This window comes from Capricornis sumatraensis, chromosome 12 (assembly GCF_032405125.1).
Source record: "Capricornis sumatraensis isolate serow.1 chromosome 12, serow.2, whole genome shotgun sequence".
Taxonomy (NCBI): domain Eukaryota; kingdom Metazoa; phylum Chordata; class Mammalia; order Artiodactyla; family Bovidae; genus Capricornis; species Capricornis sumatraensis.
Genome location: NC_091080.1, coordinates 78,218,230 through 78,241,191, shown reverse-complemented (window position 1 = coordinate 78,241,191; position 22,962 = coordinate 78,218,230). Strand labels below are relative to the sequence as shown.

The 22,962-nt window shown below is 40.1% G+C and overlaps 1 protein-coding gene across 1 annotated transcript in view; it reads right to left on the bottom strand.

Moving 5' to 3' along the window:
* GPC6 (glypican 6) overlaps positions 1–22,962 on the bottom strand; it is a 1,216,347-nt gene that overhangs the window by 88,037 nt on the left and 1,105,348 nt on the right. Inside the window, exon 6 of the mRNA XM_068984623.1 lies at positions 5,467–5,610. Coding sequence (XP_068840724.1) covers positions 5,467–5,610 — 144 coding nt within the window. The remainder of the gene's footprint in view (positions 1–5,466; positions 5,611–22,962) is intronic.

The window sequence follows — 22,962 nt, the reverse complement described above, 5'->3', positions numbered from 1 at the left end:
CTGCTGAGGGTTGGTTGGCACACTCTGTCAACTGGAGCCAGGTAAGTTTTATCAAGTGGACCAAAGTAATAGAACCCTGACTTGTCCTACCACTGATGCTTTCTTCTCCCACTTTCCATTTAGCACCAGGAGACCTTAAGCTACCTGTCTTTCCTGTTCCTTCCTCAAAATCTTCCCTTCCAGAGTACTCCTGGTAGGAGTACCTTTCTTCAGATTTACCTTTAAACTTTCGGATTTACCTCTAACCTTTTTTCCCTTATCCAAACTGCCCTGGGCTCCAAGACCTGGAATGATGAATAGGGATACTACTCAGAGGACATTTTCTTTTAAACACATGAATTTGAAAGGAGGAAATTTAGACATAGTGTTGCCACTGCCTGAATTGAGGGTCAGGCAGGTGTGTAGCATCACGACATAGGTGTGCTGCATGAATAAATGAGTTCAGCAGGTGAGAGGCATCTTCTCGTACAGATCCATGGCGCTAAGGAGGGCTCAGGTATTTCTGAAATGGTAGGACCAGCATGGAGTGGTATTATGAAAACCACTGGATCACATAACTATTTGATTATTATGATTAATACGGAAAGTCAGGTAGGATAACCTGGGCGTGCCTGTCCTCATCTCCAATACAAATTGCTCGGTCACAATAAATACCCAATGGTCTATCTCTAAATGCACTAAAACACATCAGTAAATTTGAGTAGGAGAAAAAAATAAACAAGCTGTATCACAAATATTCCTTACCCTGCTAAATTCTCTATGTTCCCAGCTAATGGAAAAATTAGCTCCTTATGCATGAGAGTTGATGTTGGTTCGTTATTATTATTAGGGAGATAATTATTTTCTCAGCACAAGAAGAAAAAAGCCAATATATTGTATCAGGGAAGAGAGAGTTTTTCAGGCAGGCTACACATACTGTGAACGTAGGGACAGAATTTAAATCAGCCACCAAATGAGCTAGTTTTCCACAAAGCTGAGACTGAAAACCTTGCCATTGAGAAAGAATACCAAAAATGTCGTTAACCATAAATACCAAGCCGAGAGGACATTCCTAAACCCACTGGTCACATACAGTGTTCAATGTTCGCTCTCTGGACAGTTTGGAAAGAGGAAGTGGAGGTGGGATTTCTCAGAAGCTCCCTGGAATGACCATACAGAGACAAATGGGGTTGAGAAGAAGAAGAAGACCGAAGCTTACACTATGTTGCATTGTCCTCCACACAATCCTCTGGGAAGCAAGAGGAAAAGAAATTCAAAGGAAAAAGAAAGAGAGATTATTCTATACATAATAGTACAGCACAGGCATAACGTTTAGCTTTGCAGACTGGCATTCCACCCACCACCGCTCCCAATTCCCTCAGAATGACAAGTAGAATATTTGAGAACCTGCACACATGGTATGATGTTGAATACTTACTGGAGACCCATTGGTCTAACCCATTGCCATTGATTAAATTAACTTCCAAGTCCAGTTTTTTTTTTTTTTTTCAATCTACTTTAATAAAATGTATTCCTCCAAGACACACAATTTACTTTATTATTACTTTTGTTCTAACAAATTAGCTGGAGTAAAATAACTGACATTTTCTGCCCAAGCGTGTCCAGGGGTTGCATAGCATGTTGTGCAATAATATTCTGAGCTGTACAACTAACCATCCTTAACAGAGGATGACCTGAAACACCGTGCTATTGGCAGATCTTAAAAACTGAGCTATTTTTATGCTGATTTATTTTTACACTCTATATGTTCAATGACGGTTGAGTGAAATTTTCTTTAAAGAAATAATTATTTTATGTTAAATTATTAAAAGAATTCACAGGATGTAAATTTAAGAAAAAAAGAAAGAGAATCAATCTCTTCCTAATTTCAAATAAACACCCCTGAGCTGTTTAATTGAAAATGCATAACAGTGGGCTGGGACAGAAGGACTACTAGAGTGAGAGTGGGTGAAAGGAAAGAGACACATGATAATGGGACCAGTTTATTGATCAGATTAGTTGATGGCATTTTTATCTTGAACAAACCATAGCAGGAAGGACTGTAATATTTTCTGATGAGTCAGCTTTCCATCAGCAGTAGAATTTATATAAGGATATTCATTCATTATGGGATGATAAAAATTACTTTACAATAGCATGCCTGAAAGCTATACCTAAACAATTTTTTTTTTGCCAGTATAAATTTGGAGGAACATATGGAGTGTTCCCTAATGATATAAAATAATTGACTGCTTTATAAAGGTAAGAAGAGATGAAATGATGCTACTGATCTATTTTAAACAGAGTTTTGTTTTCAATTATTTTATATAAGGTTTAGCAGCAGTTTATCCAGTTGGGGATTAGGAGATTTACTTCTAAAAACAATCCCCATAACTACCCCTTCACATAAAAAATAGCGTTATAATAGCTGGTATAAGAACATTTACCAATGGAACCCAAAGTTAATGTCACAGGTACTAATTTTAAATCGTAGTAAGAAGCAATTCTCCAACAGTTTTACAGTTAAGTCATTTTCACTTTGGCAAAAGGGGCGGGGTGATTGCTGAGGTGTTGTCCTTTTGAGGCATGTGCTCTGCTGAAACACTGAGAGAAATTAAAGGAAGTCTTTTCCAATTACCCTTCTTTTTGGGGACACTTGCTTCTTGTACATATTCAGGAAACATCCTTGCAGGAGAAAATTAAAACAGGAGTAGGTAACATGAGATTTGTTCATAAACATTCCAAATAGGCAGTAATATATGTCAGACCCAGCAGGACCCTTCACCTTCACATGCATCTTGAAGATGATTTTATCTGACTGATGCCCAGCACTGTCTGGCCAAGGGAACCGCTCCAACCTTTCCGCTATTCAGAGCTTTGTTGAACCCACAAAAGAAAGAAAGCTTTGGAGGAAACAATGGCTGCAAATGGAGATTCTGATGTTAGCTTTGGAGCTAGCTTGTGTTTCTCAAGAATAACCTTGTCTAGCTCCTGTTGACATGGAAGCAGTCCCTTGGCCTTAGGGGTGGAAAAGTAGCTCCAGGTTGGTTTATGACTGGCTGTGAATTACAAATTGCTGATTCTTACAATCTGGGAAGGAATCAGAATTTAATTGAATAAGAAATTAATAAAACTGTCACTCTCCCTTATAGAGCCTGGAGCCACACCTATGATGAAGTAAGTGCTGCATGCCGCTGGAGAGTATTTTAGAATAAAATTGGCTTATTAATTTGAATTCGTATACACTGGCTCTGGTCCTTATGTACTTTGAGTTTGAAAGTGAAAGTGTCAGTCGCTCAGTCGTGTTCGACTCTTTGCGACCCCATGAACTGCTCCGCTCATGGAATTCTTCAGGCCAGAATACTGGAGTGGGTAGCCATTCCCTTCTCCAGGGGAGTATCTCTTGAGTTACTCTTTGTTTTTTCCTCATGATATGATTAACCATTACTAATTCTTTTAAAAAATGATTAAATATACTTTAGGGGTGCATAAAATAGAAGATCCAAATCAGTTTGCTTTTCCAGGACTTCTCAAGACTCTTATATTTGGGGCATTTGGGGAATGACCAGTGAAGTTCTTTTTTAAAAGAAAAGGTTCAAATTCCAATTTTCATATCTACTAGATTTTAGACATCATATGAAATTCTCACAGTGTTGATGTTTTATTCAAGCTGTACTGAATTGTATAAATACTGTTGCCTTGGGAAAAGTATTTTTCTCGCTCTACTTACTCTGTTTGAATGTGTGTGTGTGTGTGTGTGTGTGTGTGTGTGTGTGTATCTTTCCTGGGAGGAGAGAAGACTGTGTTTCTGTTTCAAAGGCAAAAGAATTAATTAGTAGTCATAGATGTCATTATACGGTTCAAAGTCAATGCAGTTTTAACTAAGTGGATAATATACTCTATTTGTTTTCCAATTTTATTTTCCTGTGGTAAGAACATTTAACCTGAGATCTAGCCTCTTAACCAATACAGTCCTGTTATCTATAGCACAGTGTTTGTACAGCAGATCTCCAAAACTTACTAATCTTCCATTGTGCCTAGTTCTGAAGGTAGAGTTTATAAAAATTCCAAAAAGCCTGAATTGTTTCAATAATTATGCAGAGCCAACTGAAATAGGAAAGGAGAAAAGGAAGGAAAGAGAGACAGGGGGAGGTCAAGGCCATACTCATAAACTATGCTTTGGTTAAAAGGATCTCGGCATATAAAGGAATTTATAAAATGAGAATGCAAACAATGGAATCTAATGAAACCATCGTTTTGTTGAAAAGAAAAAAAATGTGACTAATTTTAAACTTTCCCTGAAATTGTGAGTGGACAATAGATATAACTAAGGTAAAGTACAAAGGTAAAGCAATTACCCAGATTATCCCTTTTGCAAAACCTACACTGAAGAGGGAGTTTTACTTGCTAATAAACAGTAATAAATTTATAACATAATTTAGTGGTTAATGACTCCACTTACCCCTTCACATTGGCGCTTCCTGGATAGGCCTTTGTGTTGTAAGTACTTTTGATTTTTATAGAGAGAAATGCTGAGATTACTTATTATGAGGTCAAATGCTACCAATTTAATCTTACAGCTTCTACACTGTAGATGGATATTAACTAAAATGATAATTTATAGCAGTGACTAATAAAAGTATTTTCATAACCAGAAACCCTTGAGATCTGAGTTTATATGACATAATCAGATGTGATTCAAGTGTTTATGACCTTAAGGCTTTTATCTGTTAATTTTACATCAAGATAATTGGCAAAGCAACATTAACAGCACTAACAATTACAGGTATATAAATTGTTTATACTGCTATAAATTGTATTGAAAACAGTTAGGCAGTATTTCTTGGAAATTATGAGCTTTTCATTTTTATAGCAAAATTTGATGTCTGAAAAACATTAAAAATCATGTTTACTATATTTATGGTTGTAATCTCCAAGTAAATTGCTTCAATGATAGATATTTGGTCCCCTGACACACATTTAAATGCATCAAAGAGTGACTCTTTTTAAGGATTTCAACTTTTAAAAGACACACAAAAAAGAAAAAAAATAGTAGTAATATTGATTTGGAGTCTTTTGGCAAGGTATTTTCAAAGAGAAAACTTTACATAAAAGGAACATTCATAATAAAGTTACACTGTATCATAAATAAATAACTAAAGCAGATGAATAAGAAATGTGCTATTGTAATTATATCTCTAGAAGACATTGTAACTTAGTCTTCAAATTAATATTTCAGGAGAAATATGGAGTTGAAAATTTGGTCATTGGATGAGTGGATTAATAGTGATAAGACTTCTTAAATAACCTAATTCTTGACCTAAAAGGAAGATCTCATTACTTTTCAATATTCTAATTAAGATCAGGAGCAGATATAAGGCTGAGATGACTTTTACCACCAACTTTTTCAGAATCCCATCAAGTCTTCTGAAGAATAACCTTGGTGACAGAAAGTGGCCACAATGGCCATCCATCCGGGGGACTCACCAGCCGGTCCAAGCTCGTGCCCGCAGCAGTGGTTGGTCTTTCCTCAGGATTGTAAGGCCTGAATCGTGTATTAAAATTTTCAGGAGCTGAGCGAGCAGATCTGAGAGCTGGAGCAGGTTTGGGTTGGCCACATCCCTGAAACACCTGGAAGAACCATTGAAAGATTAGGAAGTTACACAAGGAGTTTCTTCCTAGAGCATTCAGTGCACTGACCTCCACATTTTGTATGGAACTCTTATCTCCAAAAATACTCTGGCTCTGAAACCTAAACAAATACAAACACCAATGAAACAGAATTACCCCATCAGAGTGACTAACTTATAAACTGACTCTCATTTTCAACATATACAGTCAATCCTCATTACTTATGGATTCTGTTTTTGTGAGTTTGCCTACAGTTGACCCTCTCCTGGTTTTGATCCCTGGGTTGGGAATATCCCTTGAAGAAGGGAATGGCAACCTATTCCAGTATTCTTACCTAGGAAATCCCATGGACAGAGGAACCTGGCAGTCTACAGTCCATGGGGTTGTAAACAGTTGGATGTGACTGAGTGACTACACTTTCACATTAAACTGATCCTCTCTGTATCTATGGGCTTCTCTGTGGCTCAGTTGGGAAAGAATCCACCTGCAATGCGGGAGACCTTGGTTTGATCCCTGGGTTGGGGAGATCCCCTGGAGAAGGGAAAGGCTACCCACTCCAGTATTCTGGCCTGGAGAATTCCATGGACTATCTAGTCCCTGGGGTTGCAGAGTCAGACACAACTGAGCGACTTTCACTTCACTTCTCCATATCCATGGGTTTCTAATCTGCAAATTCAACCAACCTCAGATCAAATTAGATTTTGAGATCTACAGGGGCTCCTGGAACTAATCTCCTGCTGATAGTGAGGAAAGACTGTACTCATTAAAATTAATTTGTATCCCCTCAGAAAAAAAAATTCAAACATGTCTGCAGACATCGGCAGAGAGGCTAAGTTCATCTTTCCAGCTGAAGCAGTCTAACAAGGCAAAGCTCTGCCTTCTTGTTTCAGCTCTTAAACTGTAAATGTAAACTCTAAAATCACCTCGTCGGTGATATATTTAATGCCACATTTTTTGTGTGTGCTTTATTAATACTTGGCGATTTCCCTTTTTAAAACAGCCCCCAACTATAGCGTTGAAGTTCTGTCTAGTTCCCAAGGCTATGATATGCCCTATGGAGAAAACTGTGTTTTAGATAAACTTCATTCAGGTATGAGTTATGGTATACTTGACTATGAATTCAATGTTAATGAATCAATAATATGTATCAAATAAGGTGTTTTTCAGGAGAGACTCATAAAACAAGGTTATATGCATTGACGGGTTGGTGAAAATGTGACAAAAAGCTTGAAGGAGAGGTTGAGTGGGATGGATTGGGGTACTGGGATTGACATATATACACCACTATGTATATAATAGATAACTACTGAAAATCTGCTGCATAGAACAGAGAACTCCACTCAGTGCTCTGTGTGACCTAAATGGGAAGGAAATCCAAAAAGGAGGGGATATGCATGTATGTATAGTGGATTTACTTTGCCATACAACAGGAACTAACATACTATAAAGCAACTATACTTCAATTAAAAAAAAAACAAACCTTGTAGGAACTTAACCCTGTATTTCTCGTAGGAACAATGGTTCAGTATTTGCTAATTCAGGGTCTGCGGTGACTTAGAGAACATAACTATGCAAATAATGAGAACTGACTATATTAAACATGGAATGATTTCTGGATCAAAGAAATGTCCCAGATATTTTCCTGTCCTTGACTTTGTCATTCAAGCAACATGTGTTTGGGATTCTTGTTACTGATACAAATGTATCTCATGTATAGCGTGCCTCTGTGCTCAGTTGTATCTGACTCTTTGCAACTCCATGGACTATAGCCTGCCAGCTTCCCCTGTCCGTGGGATTCTCCAGGCAAGAATACTGGAATGGGTTGCCATTTCCTTCTCCAGGGTATCTTCCTGACCCAGGGCTCGAACTCGAGTCTCCTGAATTGGCAGGCGGATTCTTTCCCATTGAGTCACCTGGGAAACACCTCATTTATAACATATAAAGCCAAATAACTTGAGTGTCTCCCCTTTGAATAATGAAAACCTTTACTGGAAGAATTCTTTGAAAACACTCTCTTGAGCCACAGTGAAGAAATAGGACAAGCAAACGTGGATGAATTCCCTAGTATGACAGACCCTTCTAATTTTGTTGTTGACAGCTGTTCATGTCACAATTAGGCTTGCCATGGGAAATCAAACATTCTATTGTAATGATCTCAGGGACCGAGCTGCTAGTTCTTTCCACAGTGATTTCCTTGGGGTGCTGTGGGAATACCTCCTTTGCTAGTTTTAGAAGCTTGGTACTCTCTGCTGGTTATCCAGAGATAATCCCTTTGCCAGGATTACAGGAAATCTAGTCACATCTCCAGGAAGTTTTGATAAAGTTGAACTTTGCCTTTCTTTCTACACAGGAGATGGTTCTACCCTGGATACTTTCTTTAGTAAGCTCTTGGGGACTGTTTATGTCATCCAATTCTTAATGTACACGGGTGTGTTGAGAATGCATTTCTTCTGGTTTTGTTATTTGATTCTGTGTTGTTTAACTCTAAAATACACGTTTTTCATTAGGCATTTTATGGGATTTCACTGAAGTACACAGAGGGCTCCTGGGTGTCATTCCCAATGACAAATTCCAACTTGAGACACAATCCATTTAGTTGTTCCATGAGAGCTGACTTCCCCTTTGTTGTATTCAAAAATTCTCCTTCCACTCAGCACTTTCAGAGCGGGCGCACTTTGTCTCGGCATTCTTCGAGATTGGTCTTAACATGCTATTGATTCTTCTCTTACACAGTTTCTGAAGCTGATGGTGTAAACTGGTGTGATAAAGATAGTGGGCCCCTTTCTCCCTAGTGCTAAATCACTTCCCAGTGGCAAGGTCATGGCTGATGGAGGGCATTAACATTTCCAAAGCTCCAGGGTTCAGTTGAGTGTGCTATTTTGGATCGCTTTGAAAATGACAGCTGACTTTAAAAAGTAGAAAGCCTAGGGCAAAACAATATTAATGGCCTTGCTGAGATTTCTTGAAGCTGCTGCATGTAAAGAGTTAACAGACCTTCTTAATTTGCCCTTGGGAAGAGGCTGGCTCACTGGTTTAAGTTAAATCAAAGGAACAAGAAATGCCCTGGAAGAATATTAGTGCCCCAAGGGAGATATTTTATTGTAACAGAAAACTTTACCATTTGTTTGATTTTTTTTTTTTGAGAGTGCTAATTATGATAATAGAATGTGGGTAAGTCAATATAGTTTTCTGCTTGTAGCTTTCTGTTAATAAATCAGGTTTGGATTTTGAAGATGATTTCAATGCAGAAATTTCTGGGTCTATGATCTGAACTGAAGAAGACAAAGACTTCTGATCATTATGGAAACAACATCTAACCCCATAATAAGATGAAGACCCACATAGAAATCTGTCACAATATGTAAAGATATGAATCGTGAAGGGCCTTCAACACGGATTCTAGTATACACTTTAGTTCATTTCAGTCACTCAGCAGTTTCCAACTCTTTGCAGTCCCATGGACTGCAGCATGCCAGGCTTCCCTGTCCATCACCAACTCCTGGAGCTTGCTCAAACTCATTGAGTTGGTGATGCCATCCAACTATCTCATCCTCTGTCGTCGCCTTTTCCTTCTGCCTTCAATCTTTCCCAGCATCAGAGTCTTTTCCAAAGAGTCAGTTTTTTGCATCAGAAGGCCAAAGTATTGGAGTTTCAGCTTCAGCATCAGTCCTTCCAATGAATATTCAGGACTGATTTCCTTTAGGATTGACTGGTTGGATCTCCTTGCAGTCCAAGAGACTTTCAAGAGTCTTCTCCAACACCACAGTTCACAAGGATCAATTCTTCGGTGCTCAGCTTTCTTTATAGTCCAACTCCATCCATCCATACTGGAAAAACCATAGCTTTGACTATATGGACTTTAGAATAAGGGAATTGTTTTAAGAGCTATTTTTTAGTGTGGAAGTGCCAAGCTTAAGGATAGAGAACTATTTTTCAGAAATTTACAAAACCTAAACACACACACCGGAGAAGGCAATGGCACCCCACTCCAGAACTCTTGTCTGGAAAATCCCATGGATGGAGGAACCTGGTGGGCTGCAGGTGAGCGACTTCACTTTCATGCATTGGAGAAGGAAATGGCAATCCACTCCAGTGTTCTTGCCTGGAGAATCCCAGGGAGAACCTGGGGGAGCCTGGTGGGCTGCCGTCCATGGAGTCGCACAGAGTCGGACATGACGACTGAAGTGACTTAGCAGCAGCAGCAAATACACACACACACACACACACACACAGGAGATCAGAGCATCAACTCACTCTGTCCGTGTTAGAGAATGGTTTAAAATACCTTGATTCTCATGCACAGAATGTACCTTAAACAACATATATCCGTCAAATAACTTAGATGGCATAAAAAATGAAAATTAATAACTTCGTTGTTACTACATGCAATCGGTTAGCTAGACAAATATTTTTAAAACATGGGTTTCATGAGGTGGTTGATGAAAGGGGTTCAGAACATTTGGACTGTCTCTGGCAATTTTCTGAGTGTGCTATAGCAGCAGGCTAGGTAAAATTCTATGGCTCCTGAAGTTCAGGGCTATATTACTACAAAGGAACAATGAGCCTTATTCTTTTTGTTCTGGGTGCCCCAGTATTTTGTATTTTGAATAAGGGTAGAAACAGATGAGGAATAATGTGGGGATAAGGGTCTTCAGTTAAAAATCTGTAGATCATGTCTCCCCCCAAGGAATGGTCAGAACTAGAGAGGCAGATTTGGGTTATTAGCCTAAAGACGGTATTTAAAATCCTAAAGCTGGTTGTACTCACCAAGGCTAGGTATCCAGACAGGTGGCAGGAGGGGCTGAAGAGAGCCCAGGGTCAAGTCAACATTCAGAGGACCTCCTTGAACCTTAGTTTCTTCCTCTGACAAATGGGAATAATATTATTTACCACACAGACAGACTGTGAGGATAAAATGCAATAATACCTAAGGTAGGAAAACAGAAGCCAACGTCTGGAAAAGTAAGTACTCATAATAATTAGCTAACTATACCATTCTATGATCAGTTATTTCTAGTTCCATTTTCTGAATAAGGAGAGTCAAGGGGGAAAAATGTCTGGACTGATGTTTCTTCAATGTCTTCCACAAAAAATTATTTCCTGGGCTGCTAACAGCTGTTACATAAGCAATGGATTCCATGCATCAATGTTAAATGAGGTACCTTAGCAGGGCTTCATCAGACTAACATGTGTTCTGACTCATCCAAAGGGAGATGCTCATTTGTAGTGTTTTCCAAAACTATCTGGCCAAGGGTTCTCCAGGAAGTCCTCACAGGGTGTTGCAGGGAACACACCAGGACACGCTGGGAAGTCTGCTTTGATTAGTCAAGAGGGGAATTGATTCAGATGTAACTGTGTTTAACTAGAAGTCTTCGTGAAGCCATTTTCCCCCTCCACTACCTTTAATTTGAGAGAAGAAATACTGTTTTCAGACACTAAATTTCTTCTCTTTACGATAGAAATTTCCAGAGGATATGGCTGTAGGCTAAGCCATCTCATTGTAGAACAAATCATTAGCTTTGCTCCTCAAAGAAATAGAATCATTATTACCTCCTGCCTAGTTCCCTCCAAGGGATGTTGAAAGGGAAAATTAGATCATTTGGAAAAGTATTTGGAAGCCCCAGTGTAGACAGATGCTACAGATGTACAAAGGAATTATCCTTCCCATGAGGCAGACTCATGAAACCTGTGGATTTCAGGAAGATATCTGGCTTGAGAATCCTCTCTCTTAAGAGGATTACTAAGATAACATCTCTGAAGTATGTGGTATTCTGAGATGAGAGACGTCGACTTTAAAGATGGAAAGTGCTGAAAGATGAGGCATTTTATTGTTTGGGAAAACAAGAAAGAGAGAGGGGTGTGGTGAGAACAGGTTGGAGGGCTGTTTTAGGGCTCCAAGTACAAGCATTTTTCCTTTAAAATATCACAGCATCTTAACATATTTCTTTAAAATAACAACATGGTGTCTATTTTTCAGAGGTGTCCATAGCTTTATATTGCTCTGTTTCCTGTATCTTCTGCAGGTTGGTCATACATTCACCAAACTCATTACTGGCAATCTGAGAAGGAACAGCTGTACACCAGCCCTGTTGCAGTCTCTGAGTTTTCTTTTTTTTATTTTTTAATTTATCTTCTAAGTTTCTACTCAGTGGAGTTTTTATTTTGGTAGGAAGAATGTTGCTATTCCCATAACCATTTTGAAATTTGCAAATAGACAACTAATCGTGTAGATTAGTGGAGGTGACAGTCCCTGCTACCTAGATTTAATTGACTTGATGTTTTGAGAGTAAGTGATTCTTTACTTACTTATTACATTCTAATTTACATTAGAGTGTTAATGAATGAACTATTTGTTAGATGACCACTTGGGGAATTCAAATCTATCCCATTTGTTCCCAAGGAAACAGAAGCTAACATATCTGATGGACTCTACATATATTTTGTACAAGTGTGGTCACAATTTTCTTGAGAGACAAGTGGAAGAGGAAGGTCACCAATAAGAGTTTAAAAGCTTGGAGTCCTAGTTTCAGTCTTCCTCTTTACACTTGTGTGATGCAGGATGTAAAGAAGGCTGCTGTGAAGATACAATGATATAATGCTTAGAAAAGATGCCAAAGCAGTGATGTAAAAAGCTGTATAATTATTTCACTGAAGTTATCTATAATTAAACACAATGAGTGTGTGTGTGTGTGTGTGTGTGTGTGCGCGTGCGCACACAGCTGCTCACTCATGTCCTATTCGTTTGGGACCCAAGGACAGTAGTGTTCCAGGCTCCTCTGTCCATGGACTTCTCCAGGGAAGAATACTGCAGTGGGTTGCCATTTCCTTCAGGGGATCTTCCGACCCAGGCTTAGAACCCATGTCTCCTACTTGGCAGGCAAATTCTTTACCACTGAGCCACATGCAAATCTATAATTAAATAGGGCAATAACAGGTAACAAATCAAATCTAGGGACTATGCAGAGTGATGCATGAATAATTTAAGCTCTATGAAGAATAGGATCTTATATACTTTGTTCACCATTATACCCTAGAATCTATTCCTAGCACATCAGTTCAGTTCAGTTCAGTTCAGTTCAGTCGCTCAGTAGTGATACGAAATTAAATTGACACCTGGACTCTCATTTTTTTCCTGCTTCCTCACAACAATCTGCTAATATTCTAAGAAATGCTTTCCTGAATATAAACTTAAACATGTTCAAAATGACTTTTTAAAGATATAAAATCAGTATATTCATCATATAAACATTTAAAAAAACCAGCATTTAAAAAATTTTTGTTTTTCTACTTTTATTAGTGTGCCAATTTTAGGCTTTCAGCCTATGACTCTGAACATTCTCTCTCTTCTTTCCTCTCCCCTCCCCGCTCCCCCTCCTTCTTCTCTCCTTCTCTTCCTCTTTTTTGTCCTCTAGTCTCTGATTCATGCTTTTCTTTCCTTAAAGATTGATTACAGTGGTCCCTTGGCTGAGATCTCTGGCAAACTCAAAGTCCCTGCATGGGTTCAGGATTCTGTGTAGACAGCTCTGGGTTGGACTGAATCAAGTCAAGTCATCAGTTTCAGTTTTGGCTGCTTTTCATTCATTGGCTTCGATTTTCAAAAGCCAGTGATCATGTCAGTTTCAAGGTTTTAAACATTTACGTCTGATGCTTACGCAGCTTGCTTGCAGAATATCTGTCAGATGGGTTGCATACCTCTTAAAATCGTTTCTTCAATAAAAGCAAATTCGTTCCATTTGCTGGGGAAGATAATTTTCCTCCCCCTGGAAGATTTGCATTCCTTCAACAACAGAACACCTTGCTATTTCCTCCCACATGGTGAATAGGGAGGAGTGACAAGGAACTTAACAAAGTGTATTTTGAATGTAGGGAGAAAAAAAAAAAGAACTCTGTTGGATTTGCTAAATGATTATTTCATATGCTCTTTGCTTATAAGGTTTACAGCAATTATTTAAAATCACTTTGCAGAATTTGGATAAGTGTGTACATGTCAATCAGAGAAGGCAATGGCAAGCCACTCCAGTACTCTTGCCTAGAAAATCCCATGGATGGAGGAGCCTGGTAGGCTGCAGTCCATGGGGTCGTGAAGAGTTGGATACGACTGAGCGACTTCACTTTCACTTTTCACTTTCACACACTGGAGAAGGAAATGGCAACCCACTCCAGTGTTCTTGCCTGGAGAATCCCAGGGATGGGGAAGCCTGGTGGGCTGATGTCTATGGGGTCTCACAGAGTTGGACACGACTGAAGCGACTTAGCAGCAGCAGCAGCAGTACATGTCAATAACCAGGCTCTTTATCATTCATTCAAACTACCATTCAACAAATATTTGTAGAATGTCATGAAGGCCAGACTTAGGTGCTAGGGATGTGTCAACTGGACACATCCCTGATATCATGAGGGTTCTGACAAGGAATCCGGTAATTATGGTAGAATATAATAAATGCAATGGGAACACCCACAAGAGGCAGCTAAACCAAGACCAGAAAGTCTGAGAAAGCATCCTAGGAGAGCAGTGATGTGCTGGAACAGGCTCTTACTGGCTCACAAGACCAACAGCTAAAATTTTTAGCAATTTTGCAATCCAGTCATTAAATTGTATAAACTTAAAATGATATAAATTATATTAAAAACAAAGGCAATGCATACTCATAAAGCATTTGTGTTAGATGCTCAGTTGTATCTGACTCTTAGTGAACCCACAGACGGTCGTGCGCCAGGCTCCTCTGTCCATGAGACTCTCCAGGCGAGAATACTGGAGTGGGTTGCCATGCCCTCCTCCAGGGTACCTTCCCAACCCAGAGACTGAACCTGAGTCTCCTGCATTGCCGGCAGAGTCTTTATCATCTGACCCACCAAATAGCATTACTTCTTAGCTGTTTTACCATTATCTGTGCGCTCACAGTTTTGTACGCCAAGTGTATCTGTAAGGAGGAAACATTCCGCTGTGATGTGCAACTCTGTGTTCAGTTGACACTGAACTACATGTTAGTAGCTTGAAATTTACACCCTCAGGAACTGGCAAACACTCTCAACAAGCATGTTTTCTGCACAGAAATTTGTTGTGCAAACACTTCCCAGTATACCACTGAATCTTGCCAGGGAAGTGAAGAAATAGTTGGAATATGCCTGGTGACTGCTGCATATTTGGGGTGGGGGGATGGAGAGGGCTAGAAAGAATGCTCCAGGATGAGGAACAGCATAGACCAAAGCTTAGAGATGAGAGAGGCTGCTGAACCCGAGCAACAGAGCCCAGGCCATTTTCTACACCTGGTGCACATAGAGGTTCTCTTACCTACTGGACTAAGGCTTCTATTAGGACTCAGATTCATTATCACATCTACAGCATCTAGCGCTGTGCTTGGCAGATAATCGGTGCTCAGCAATTTAAGGTGGGACACGTGGTGAGGGTGGACCCAGAGAGAGGGGCAGGCTGAGGACTACAGGGTGTTGGAACACGTCTGGGCTTTATGCGAAAGGCAACAGGGAGCCACGGGAAGATATTAAACAAGGGAGTAATGTGACCACATTTGCATTTTCAGCATCCCTTCTGGCTACAGCGTGGGGAATGGATTGGAGTGTGGAAAAGCCAGAGGCAGAGAATTAATTAGGAGACTATAATCTGTGTGTGAGATGATAAAATTAGGGGAGCTGCTGTGGATGGATTCAAAAGATATTTGGAATAGCTATTTAGAGGGTTTTAAGGCAGTTTCGTTATGGATTGACTGTGAGGGTGAAGAGGGATGGGGAGTCGAGGAGTCACTCAATGTCTGGCTAGGTAGGACATAGGAACGGGAGAGGGGGCATTTTCTGGGATGGAAAACCCCACGGAGGGATCATGGGAGGACGATGAGTTGGGTCTTAGACATGTGTGTTTCAGGTTGCAGGTGACTGCAGCAGACAGCTGGATAAACAGGTGTAATCAGGACAGTAATCTGGGCTAGAGACTTGGGATGAAAACTCCTACACCCGGCTACAGAGGCTACAGTTGCTGCTGTAGCCAACCCAGGAAACTGTGTCCAAGATGTTTCAAATTTTAAGAATTCTGTCAGCCACCCCTGAGAACCCCAGTTTTTAAAAAACTGTGTGTCATTTATAGATTATATGTGTTAATACAGAAATGATCAGCTATTTGACTGATATTTGAGATATAGTCCGGGATAATAAGGGGACTTTGGCCACCTCATGTGAAGAGTTGACTCACTGGAAAAGACTCTGATGCTGGGAGGGATTGGGGGCAGGAGGAGAAGGGGACGAGGATGAGATGGCTGGATGGCATCACTGACTCAATGGATGTGAGTCTGAGTGAACTCCAGGAGTTGGTGATGGACAGGGAGGCCTGGTGTGCTGCGATTCACAGGGTCGCAAAGAGTTGGACATGACTGAGCGACTGAACTGGACTAAACTGGTGGCTCAGATGGTAAAGAGTCTGCCTGCAATGTAGGAGACCTGGGTTCGATCACGGGGTCAGGAAGATAACTGGAGAAGGGAATGGCAACTCATTCCAGTATTCTTGCCTGGAGAACCCCATGGACAGAGGAGCCTGGCAGGCTCCAGTCCACACACTGGGACAATAGGGGCTTTCTAAGTGGGGCTAGTGGTGAAGAACCCGCCTGCCAATGCAGGAGACATAAGAGACGCGGGTTTGATCCCTGGGTTGGGAAGATCCCCTGGAGAAGGGGATGCAACCCACTCAGGTATTCTTGCCTGGAGAATCCTGTGGATAGAGGAGCCAGGTGGGCTATGGTCCATAGGGTTGTAAAGCATCAGACATGACTGAAGTGACTTAGCACACACACATGCTGGGACAATTAGGAGGTGAATTAAAAAAGAGGTATAAAATGTGTTAGAAGAAAAAGACCTACAGAAAGCCATATATAGTTCCAAGTTTTCTGGCAGAACAAGTTGGTATAACCTCACAGAAGCAGCTCTTTTACATGTTTAACCATGGACTGGCTGTGGCAATGACTCTATCAAGATCAAACCAGGCTACATAGCCCTGAGTAGAAGGAAAGTGCTAAGAGCTGAGGATAACTGTGTATCTGTGGAACGGGGCAGAGCCAACTGAAATTCCTCTAATGCAGTAATCTGCTGCCCATGGAAAGCATGGTTCTAAGGAAGCAGTTTCTCCTCTTTAAAGGCAGAGGAGGCTGGAAGAAGATTGCCTTTCAGGAAAGCAAGAGGCCATCTTGCTCTAAGAACACATCGAGTGTTAAAAACTGTGTGAGTTTCAATCACCTACTCTGGAGTAGACTTCATTAAATGTAATCTTCTCATCTTTTACCCTGAAGTTAAAGTGAAAGAAAATCTTAAGATAAATCTCTAAAGGTTAGAGATAGTCACAACTTTCCCTTTATCATCAAAAGGAAAAAAAACATCTTTTTTTTTTTTTTTTTTCAAACACCTCTCACGTGGAAAGAAAGTTAAAAGTAGTTTGCTTTGGATGCATTTCCTATAAATGAATCATAAGCATTTTTTTTTCCAAATCTTCATTTTACTTTATAAAAATGGTATCTTCCCCCCGATCCCAACCCTGTATCTAGCATTTGAATAACATAGCTCTGTTATCCAGTCATGCTACAAACAGGAAAGGAACAGATTCTAGTTTTCTGTAGTGAAATGAAGAAATCAAAGAACCAAAGATGTTTCAAAGTCACTGTTTCTTGGTGGAATATTATTAAAGTAAGTGAGGGCTGGCAGGCAGAATATGAGCTTTGAAATTTGAATAAACAGAAAAAACATTCAGAATCTAGAAACCATTGAGGATGTGCTCTTTTCTTTTCAATACAGAGCTAAAGTGGAAATAGAAATAGAACTCAAAGCTTTATAAAGAGTAGGGCCATGCACTTTTTTACTTGGAGATCAGGCACTTGTCAAGTGAACAGGCCAATTATCTTCTTCATGTAAGAATAAGGTGATGGTAGGCTGAGGTCACTAATATTCCTCTCAAACCTTTTTCTCTGATGGCATTGGTGCCACCCACAGGCACAGACAGGAGTTGGGTTGCTGCTCCTGCCTCGATCCAGCCCATGTTTCCCTCAAGCCCATTTTCCTCCAAAGGCCTTGTTGATTCGACATTTGTTCAGTGCCAGGTGCCATGTCTCAGGCCATGCAGAAATATATGTCCCCTTCCATGGAGTCCCTGCCATTGAAAGTAATGCCATGCGTGAGTGGATTTAAATGCAGGTTTGTGACTCTTCTGATCTTCAGTGTTAGGGACAAGCTCACAGACCATCATGGATGAGGTGAAACCACAATCAAAGTTCTTTAGAATTTATATATCATTTTCAACACCTATTATTTTCAAAAATAACAATGAAAATACTTAATTTTGATGAGTGGTTTTGATTTTACATATTCCACACTAAGCATTTTACATGGATTATATCATTTCACCCTCTAACAACTTTATGAGCAGATCCAACTAGCATCTCATTTTTAATATAACTTAATTGAGTTTATACAGATCAATAATTTGCCCCAAGTCACACAACTAGTAAAAACCAGACCCCAGGTTGGTCTGATATCAAACTCTGATGCTATTTTAAAGATATAAGACTAACTTTAAATATATTTGAAGGTATTTTCTATTCCTTACTGTTGAGGTCTTTCTGATATTATATTTTCATGCTCTGAATTCAACCCAGAAAAATGTACTGTGGCTTCCATTTGTAAAATGACATGTTAGAATGGTTTCTGGAGAATGTAAGAGTGAGTAAAATAATTATAATCCTGGGAAGGAGAAGATAAGTATACAAATAATCGTAACAGAAGGAATAATGTGCCCACTGCCTTAAGAAACACACACGTACTACAGGGCCTCAGAGAAAGGAAACTGCTATTGGGATAAAAATATACTTACTTAGACTAAATCTAATCCATGTTCTTATATCTGAAGGAAGATATGTCTTTCCATGTGAACTCCCAAGATATTATGTATATCTGAATGCTTTAAAAGGAAAAAGACCCAGAGAAAAGAAAAATATCTGGATGCCAAAAAAAAAACCTAGTTAATACTGAAGAGATAGTTCCCAAAGCTCTAAACTGATAGAGCTAGAAAGAGAACATTTAGATGAACCTCTTTCTTTACAGATGAGGAAACTAAGACCCATTAGGTAAAGGCAGAAAGTATTATATTCTCCTTTCTGTTCTCTTAGGTTTTTTCATCTTCATCTGAGCTGTAGATTCAGAAAGAATTATCAGGAGAAAACTAAGTGAAGGCCACGCTGCTCTGCTGTAACAGATTGTGCCCTAGTCTGTACTAAGTATTAATTGGATGTATGGTTTCAATTGGAATTTAATAAGTCTCCCTTCTTAATTTAGATTGTATCTGACAAACCAATCCTTTCCTGGATTACATTTGAAATTATTCCTAATATAGTTAAATTATATAGAGTGAGATCAGCTTCATCTTTCCTGATAGGAGAGGAAAGAGATTATCAACACATCTGAAATTCACAGGCAGAGACCAGCAAGTTTTGTTCTCCTTTCCTTTGGAGACTTTCCTCAAACCTGTAAAGTACAGAGCTCCTTTGATTTGCGTGGGTAAAGAAGTGGTGGGATAATGAGGACCCTTTCTTGCCTTTGATAAAGACTGTGAACTTAGTGAATGTAATAAGTGTTGGCTGCAGCTTGAAGAACTAGCAACTTGTGTTTCTCTTCAGTAGGTTTCCCTGTTGATCAGAAATACGCATCATTTGCATCATCATTAGGAGCAGGCTTCTGGCAACAGCTTTCCCTTGGACGGCTGGTTCCTCCAATGCTGCAGTGCATCTCGTCCTGGTGGGGAGATTCATACTGAGAAAACCGTGGCATGCTGGGATAATCTTTTTCTTTGGATCAGACAGTTCTAGCTGTGATCCCAGCTCTGTTACTTCTTAGATGCCTGACCTCAGATAAGCAACTTAATCTCTCAAAACATAACATTCTTTACTTATACAATGAGGAAATGAATAACTCTACAAGGTTGCAGAGGACTTGAAATAAATACGTACGGCATCTAAAAAGAGACTGATGTTTGTGCAGAGAATTTGTTTTGTCCTCTACTATGGCCACCTGATGTGGAGAGCTGACTCATTTGAAAAGACCCTGATGCTGGGAAAGATTGAGGGCAGGAGAAGGGGACGACAGAGAAGGAGATGGCTGGATGGCATCACTGACTCGATGGACGTGAATCTGAGTGAACTCTGGGAGTTGGTGATGGACAGGGAGGCCTGGCGTGCTGCGGTTCATGGGGTCGCAAAGAGTCTGACACGACTGAGTGACTGAACAGGACTGATACTCCTTGCGCCTGGTACATGAAGGGTATCTATTGAATGAAATATAGTAGGGGCCCAACCAACAGTAACTATGATGATTGTCAATGTTATTAAGAGATTATTTGTACAAAAAAGGAAGCAAGTAAAGTTTTAATATCTTAATGTCCCTAGTCTTATACACACACACACACACACACACACATATATAAACAATATTTTATGTTAATATGGGCCTTCCCTATATAATTATAAGTAACATATACAACATAATATTATGTAACAGATACACAAGAGTTTGAAATAAATGCCATAATGTCATTACAAAACTATTACACTTGATTATAGAACTTGGAATCCTGAAAGATGACACTGTGAAAGTGCTGCACTCAATGTGCCAGCAAATTTGGAAAACTCAGCAGTGGCCATAGGACTGGAAAAGGTCAGTTTTCATTCCAATCACAAAGAAAGGCAATGCCAAAGAATGCTCAAACTTCCACACAATTGCACTCATCTCACATGCTAGTAAAGTAATGCTCAAAATTCTCCAAGCCAGGCTTCAGCGATACGTGAACCGTGAACTTCCTGAGGTTCAAGCTGGTTTTAGAAAAGGCAAAGGAACCAGAGATCAAATTGCCAACATCTGCTGGATCATGGAAAAAGCAAGAGAGTTCCAGAAAAACATCTATTTCTGCTTTATTGACTATGCCAAAGCCTCTGACTGTGTGAATCACAAGAAACTGTGGAAAATTCTGAAAGAGATGGGAATACCAGACCACCTAACCTGCCTCTTGAGAAATCTGTATGCAGGTCAGGAAACAACAGTTAGAACTGGACATGGAACAACAGACTGGTTCCAAACAGGAAAAGGAGTACGTCAAGGCTGTATATTGTCAACCTACTTATTTAACTTATATGCAGAGTACATCATGAGAAACGCTGGACTGGAAGAAACACAAGCTGGAATCAAGATTGCTGGGAGAAATATCAATAACCTCAGATATGCAGATGACACCATCCTTATGGCAGAAAGTGAAGAGGAGCTAAAAAGCCTCTTGATGAAAGTGAAAGAGGAGAGTGAAAAAGTTGGCTTAAAGCTCAACATTCAGAAAACGAAGATCATGGCATCTAGTCCCATCACTTCATGGGAAATAGATGGGGAAACAGTGGAAACAGTGTCAGACTTTATTTTTTGGAGGGGCTCCAAAAATCACTGCAGATGGTGACTGCAGCCATGAAATTAAAAGACGCTTACTCCTTGGAAGAAAAGTTATGACCAACCTAGATAGTATATTCAAAAGCAGAGACATTACTTTGCCAACTAAGGTCTGTCTAGTCAAGGCTATTGTTTTTCCTGTGGTCATGTATGGATGTGAGAGTTGGATTGTGAAGAAGGCTGAGCGCCAAAGAATTGATGCTTTTGAACTGTGGTATTGGAGAAGACTCTTGAGAGTCCCTTGGACTGCAAGGAGATCCAACCAGTCCATTCTGAAGGAGATCAACCCTGGGATTTCTTTGGAAGGAATGATGCTAAAGCTGAAGCTCCAGTACTTTGGCCACCTCATGCAAAGAGTTGTCTCATTGGAAAAGACTCTGATGCTGGGAGGGATTGGGGGCAGGAGGAGAAGGGGACGGCCGAGGATGAGATGGCTGGATGGCATCACAGACTCAATGGACGTGAGTCTGAGTGAACTCTGGGAGACGGTGATGGACAGGGAGGCCTGGTGTGCTGCAATTCATGGGGTCGCAAAGAGTCGGACACGACTGAGCGACTGAACTGAACTGAACATAGAACTTGGAATAGCCAATATATAGCCATGAAAGGATGCTTTCTCCTTGGAAGAAAAGCTATGACAAATCTAGACAATGTATTAAGAAGCAGAGACATCACTCCACTGACTAACGTCTGTATAGTCAAAGCTATGGTTTTTCCAGTAGTCATGTATGGATGTGAGAGTTGGACCACAAAGAAGGTTGAGCCCCAAAGAATTGATGCTTTTGATCTGTGGTGCTGGAGAACACTCTTGAGAGTCCCTTGAACAGCAAGGAGATCAAACCAATCAATTCTAAAGGAAATCAACCCTGAATATTCATTGGAAGGACTGATGTTGAAGCTCCAATACTTTGACCACCTGATGCAAAGAGCTGACTAATTGGAAAAGACCCTGATGCTGGGAAAGCTTGAGAGTGGGAGTAGAAGGGGGTAACAGAGGATAAGATGATCGGATGGCATCACTGACTCAATGCACAAGAGTTTGTGCAAACTCTGGGAGATTGTGAAGGACTGGGAAGCCTGGCATGTTGCATTCCATGGGGCTAGGAAGAGTCGGACACAATCTTAGCAACTGAACAGTAACAAAGAACCAATGTATTTTTTGAAAGGAATGTCCATGTGCCTTATCCCCAAACAGCTTATCTGTGGGCTAAATGGGAGAGGAAAAAGGATATGACTATGCCTTTAAAAACAGATCTAAAACAAGATTTGAGTCTGAACAGACATAGTGAGAATAGTTCTTTTTGTTAATCTGTAATTTCACTAATTCAGGATCTTACTGATTAGGTACAAAAATTTAGTTGTTCCTATACCTGAAACTTGCATAATATTGTATATTAACTGTAACTCAATAAAAAATGAGCTATTCCCTCCTATATATACATGATGAGGACTACTGCATTAGAGGAGGGCTTCCCTGGTGGTTCAGATGGTAAACAATCTGCCTGCAATGCAGGAGACCTGGGTTCAGTCCCTGGGTCAGGAAGATCCCCTGGAGAAGGGAATGGCTACCCACTCCAGCATTCTTGCCTGGAGAATTCCATGGACAGAGAAGCCTGAAGTGTCCATGGGGCTGCAAAGAGTCAGACATGACTGAGTAACTAACACATACATACACACACACACACACACGCACTGCAATCGAGGGGAATTTCATATCTGAAACTAACGTGTTTATCTTTGCCTTCAGATAGAAGGGAGAAGAAGAAGAATTTCATATTTTGTACTATTAACACCCTAGGAAGGGTTGGAAGCATGAATGATGAGGTTAATAAGAGAAATATTTCATTAGTCTTTAGCATGTTGAGAAGTTTTAGGTATAGTTGC